This window comes from Medicago sativa, chromosome 4 (assembly GCF_051527215.1).
Source record: "Medicago sativa cultivar Bolivia chromosome 4, Bolivia_mono, whole genome shotgun sequence".
In the NCBI taxonomy this organism is placed as follows: domain Eukaryota; kingdom Viridiplantae; phylum Streptophyta; class Magnoliopsida; order Fabales; family Fabaceae; genus Medicago; species Medicago sativa.
In genome coordinates this window covers 69,870,781-69,874,932 of record NC_140752.1, presented here as the reverse complement: position 1 = coordinate 69,874,932, position 4,152 = coordinate 69,870,781, and the positions used below count along the sequence as shown (strand labels likewise).

General features: G+C 35.2%; 1 protein-coding gene across 1 annotated transcript; it reads left to right on the top strand.

Moving 5' to 3' along the window:
* The first annotated feature begins 1,137 nt into the window (after positions 1 to 1,137).
* Positions 1,138 to 4,013, top strand: LOC146931316 (Pentatricopeptide repeat (PPR-like) superfamily protein). The gene has a single exon (XM_085702798.1). It carries the CDS (start codon positions 1,395 to 1,397, stop codon positions 3,186 to 3,188), a length of 1,794 nt encoding a protein of 597 aa, XP_085558924.1. The 5' UTR covers positions 1,138 to 1,394; the 3' UTR covers positions 3,189 to 4,013.
* The last annotated feature ends 139 nt before the right edge of the window (positions 4,014 to 4,152 follow it).

Here is a 4,152-nt window from a genome sequence, read left to right as displayed (position 1 = left end):
ATAAAACTTTGCCTGGTGTATTGCAAATTACTGTGGTATTATTCCGTTCTAATTGGTTGAAATAGGATATAAAAGATAGATAGATGGCTCGTAACAATGTTTTTTTTTTTTTTTTTTTAAACAGCCTAATGGCCGGAGCTCACACATTTTAAATGTGGAGAAATGGAGTGTCCGAGGTTCGAACTCCGACCCCTGCATATAATATGCAATATCTCTGTCAACTGAACTAAGCTCACCGGATCAATGTTTTTATTTATTACATAGTAATTGCATAATTTTTTTAACTAAATATCAATAATTGTTAAACAAAGTTAGTACTCCCTCCGTCCCTATATCTAACCACCCATTTGACTTTATTTTTGTCCCTAAATCTAAACCCCTTTTCAAATTACTAGATGCATTTTTTTTTTTCCTAAACATACCCCTAATTAATCCTACTAACTTGTTTTGAAATTTAAAAAGTCAAATTTAATACATATACAAACAAAGGACAATATGATAATATTAACACATAAAACAGACATAATAATTACATTGTCAGCTTTTCTTAAGAAATGTGAAAAAAGCAAAGAGATGTTACATTAAGGGATGGAGGGAGTAATAAATAATGATATCATCGTAAAGTTAGCGGAGTAATTGCATTGCTTTTTCTCTTTTCTTTCTCATAAACTTTTTAAAAGTTAGTTAATTTACAAATTAATAATTATAAATTAAAGTTAGGACATGTTTTAATATAATTTTTTTTGACACTTTAATATAAAAAATTAAAGCTCTTTCTCTTCCTCTTATTTATGTTATTTATCATAAAATTAGTAATTGCATAAAAAAATTAACTAAATATCAATAATTGATAATTATCATCTCCCTCCTTTTATGAAACTCAAATACTCCAAATTGGAGACGTATCCGTATCGGATACGTATTTGATACAAATACTATAGTATACTTGCGTATATGTATCCATGAAGTATTGAAATTAATTATTTTTATTTTTTCAAAAAAAATATTGGATGATTAGGATATTCCACAAATAAGTAAATTTTCCCTTAACAAAAACAATAAGATAATTTTGAATAATTTTTTTTGAAAATTTGGTCCCTAAAAAAGAAAATAGTAAATTTGGTAAATTTTTGTCTATTCGTTGATGCAAAGGGAAAACTAGGTGAAGTGTTTAGTGAGTGGCCCATGGGTTTAACATCAAAATCAAAATTCTAGCGCTACGGCTTCCGATTCTGTTCATGCATGACACAGCCGCCGCCGCCGCTATTCACCACCAAGATCCACCGTCCACGGTGACCGGAGCTGGTTCAACGAATCCACCATTCCGGCCAATTCCAATTCATCATCATCATAAACATAGATGATGAAGTTCAAATCAAACTTCTTTCTCTGCAATGCCAATCCCATTCAAGCGCTTCAAACCCACCGATCTATGCATCGTCAAACCCATCCTCTCTTCCAAAACCCATCTCTCCGACGCCGTTTCTTCTCTTGACGTTTTACATCCCAGAGGCATTCGTTTACCTTCTCACATTCTCGCAACTCTATTGCGCCGTTGTTCTGATACCAAGTCATACAAAGAGGGTAAGCTTGTTCATCTTCATTTGAAGCTTACCGGTTTTAAACGACCCACTACACTTATTGCCAATCATTTGATTCATATGTACTTTTGTTGCGGTGATTATGTTCGTGCACGGAAGGTGTTTGATAAAATGGATGTTAGAAATTTGTATTCTTGGAATAATATGATTTCTGGGTATGTTAAGTTAGGGATGATGAAACAAGCTAGGGGTGTGTTTTATCAAATGCCGGAGAAGGATTGTGTGTCGTGGAATGCGATGGTGGTTGGTTATGCACATTGTGGGAGGTTTAGTGAGGCTTTGAGGTTTTATGGATGGATGAGGAGGGTCTGTGTTGGATATAATGAGTTTACGTTTGCTAGTGTTTTGATTGTTTGTGTGAAGTTGAAAGAGTTTGAACTTTGTAGGCAGATTCATGGGCAGGTTTTAGTTGTTGGGTTTTTGTCTAATTTGGTTGTTTCTAGCTCAATTGTAGATGCTTATGCAAAATGTGGTAAAATGGAAGATGCTATGAGATTGTTTGATGATATGACTGTGAGGGATATTCCTGCTTGGACGACGTTAGTTTCGGGATATGCTTTATGTGGGGATATGGATTCAGCTGCTGAAATGTTTAGTCAGATGCCTAAGAAAAATACATATTCGTGGACAGCTTTGATTGGTGGTTATGCAAGAAATGGTATGGATCATAAAGCTCTTGGAGTGTTTAGAAAGATGATCACACATCAAGTTAGGCCTGATGAATTTACATTCAGTAGTTGCCTTTTTGCTTGTGCCACTATTGCTTCACTGAAGCATGGTAAACAAATACATGCATTTTTGTTACGGAATAACATCAGACCTAATCCTGTTGTTGTTAGTGCTGTTGTTGACATGTATGCAAAATGTGGAAGCATGGAGACTGCCAGGCGTGTCTTTAATTTCGCTGAAAATATGCAAGATGTAGTGTTATGGAACACTATGACATCAGCACTGGCTCACTATGGCTTTGGTAAAGAAGCAGTTTTGATGCTCAATGATATGCTGAAATCAGGAGTGAAGCCAAATAGGAACACTTTGGTTGCCATTCTAAATGCTTGTAGTAATTCCGGCCTTGTTTGTGATGGGCTTCAGTTTTTCAAGTCCATGACTAATGATTATGGTGTTGTCCCAGACCTAGAACACTACGCACACCTAATTGATATTTTGGGTCGAGCTGGATTTTTTGTTGAATCGATGAAGGATCTATTCATGATAGATTGTAAACCAGGTGACCATGTTTTGTATTCTTTGCTCTGTGTATGTAGACCGAATGGTAGTATAGGTGTCGGAAGAGAAGTAGCTGAATTCCTTATCAAATGGCAGCCTCAATCTTCTGCTGCTTATGTATTACTTTCCAGTATATATGCTGCACTTGTGACATGGGGATTGGTTGACGAAGCAAGACATATAATGGATGAGAGACGCTTGAGGCAAGATCGGTCTATTAGTTGGATCGAAATTGAAAATGAAGTCCATAATTTCACCATATCAGATGGATTGCACCCTTCGAAGGAAACAATATACTCAGCTTTGGGGCACTTAAATAACCAGATAGAGGACAATGCCCCATACCTAACTGAAACATAGAATTCTTTTTTTTCTGTTAGTCAATTTTTGTAGAGAGCAGGGATATAGTTTCCATTTTAATTATTTTCTTCTTCTATTTTTACTTTCTTTAGTCATTTCAGATTCAAAGTTGAATTTCCATGATGATATATCTATAAGATGATACCTCCAGTAAAAAACTGAGGACATTATAAAAAAATAAAAATCAAGGAGGAATGAGAAGGGAGGTACAATGGAAAAATGGAATTAAAGAGATGATTTTGATCTCGCTTCCTTTTTTCTGTCCAAATTGGCCTGTTGTAATTTTCGCCAACAGGATCAAACAAGATTTTTTTTCCTGTGCCAAGGATCTCCCTTCAATTTCTCCGGATGCACATCTCTTTCCTTATTATGACTTGATATGTCTGCCAAGGGGCTTGTTGATGGAAAACGGGAGTGCTAACTGTGAATTACAAAACAGATTTCGTGACGGACACAATTACTGGCAGGTGGATACTGTAGAATGTTTGGTGCAGATTACCACAAATTTCTATGTGGGCATTAGGTGAAGGAAGATTTCATATTCTAGTTCACACGGTATCATCCTTGTTTAGGGCCTCACTCTAAAGAGCTTGTGTTTGATCAGGTAGGGGACATTGAAACGATCTGAGCTAGTATACCATAGCATTGTTTTGACAATTTAATAATTTTGATGCAAGGCTTAGGAATTGAACTGGATTAATTGTAGGATAATTCTTTTCATAGGAGTAGGAGCTTACATAGCATCAAATCTGTCTGTATTATCTAAAGGAAATATTGGATAATGCATCTTTGTATCGTGTTGATTGAGAAAAAAAAATTCTTCATTAAGGAACCTGTTCTTCTTTTCTTGGCGTGTTAATATATCTAAAGATAATGTTCTTCTGCAATATTATCAAAGGAAAAGAATGAAGTTCTTTGCACATTCTTTTTATTTTCTGCTATAAATTAATTTGTGGATGGTTAT

What these genes read in the sequence shown, in the direction of transcription:
- LOC146931316 (XM_085702798.1), top strand. Translation starts at nt 1,395, where the DNA reads ATGCCAATCCCATTCAAGCGCTTCAAACCCACCGATCTATGCATCGTC.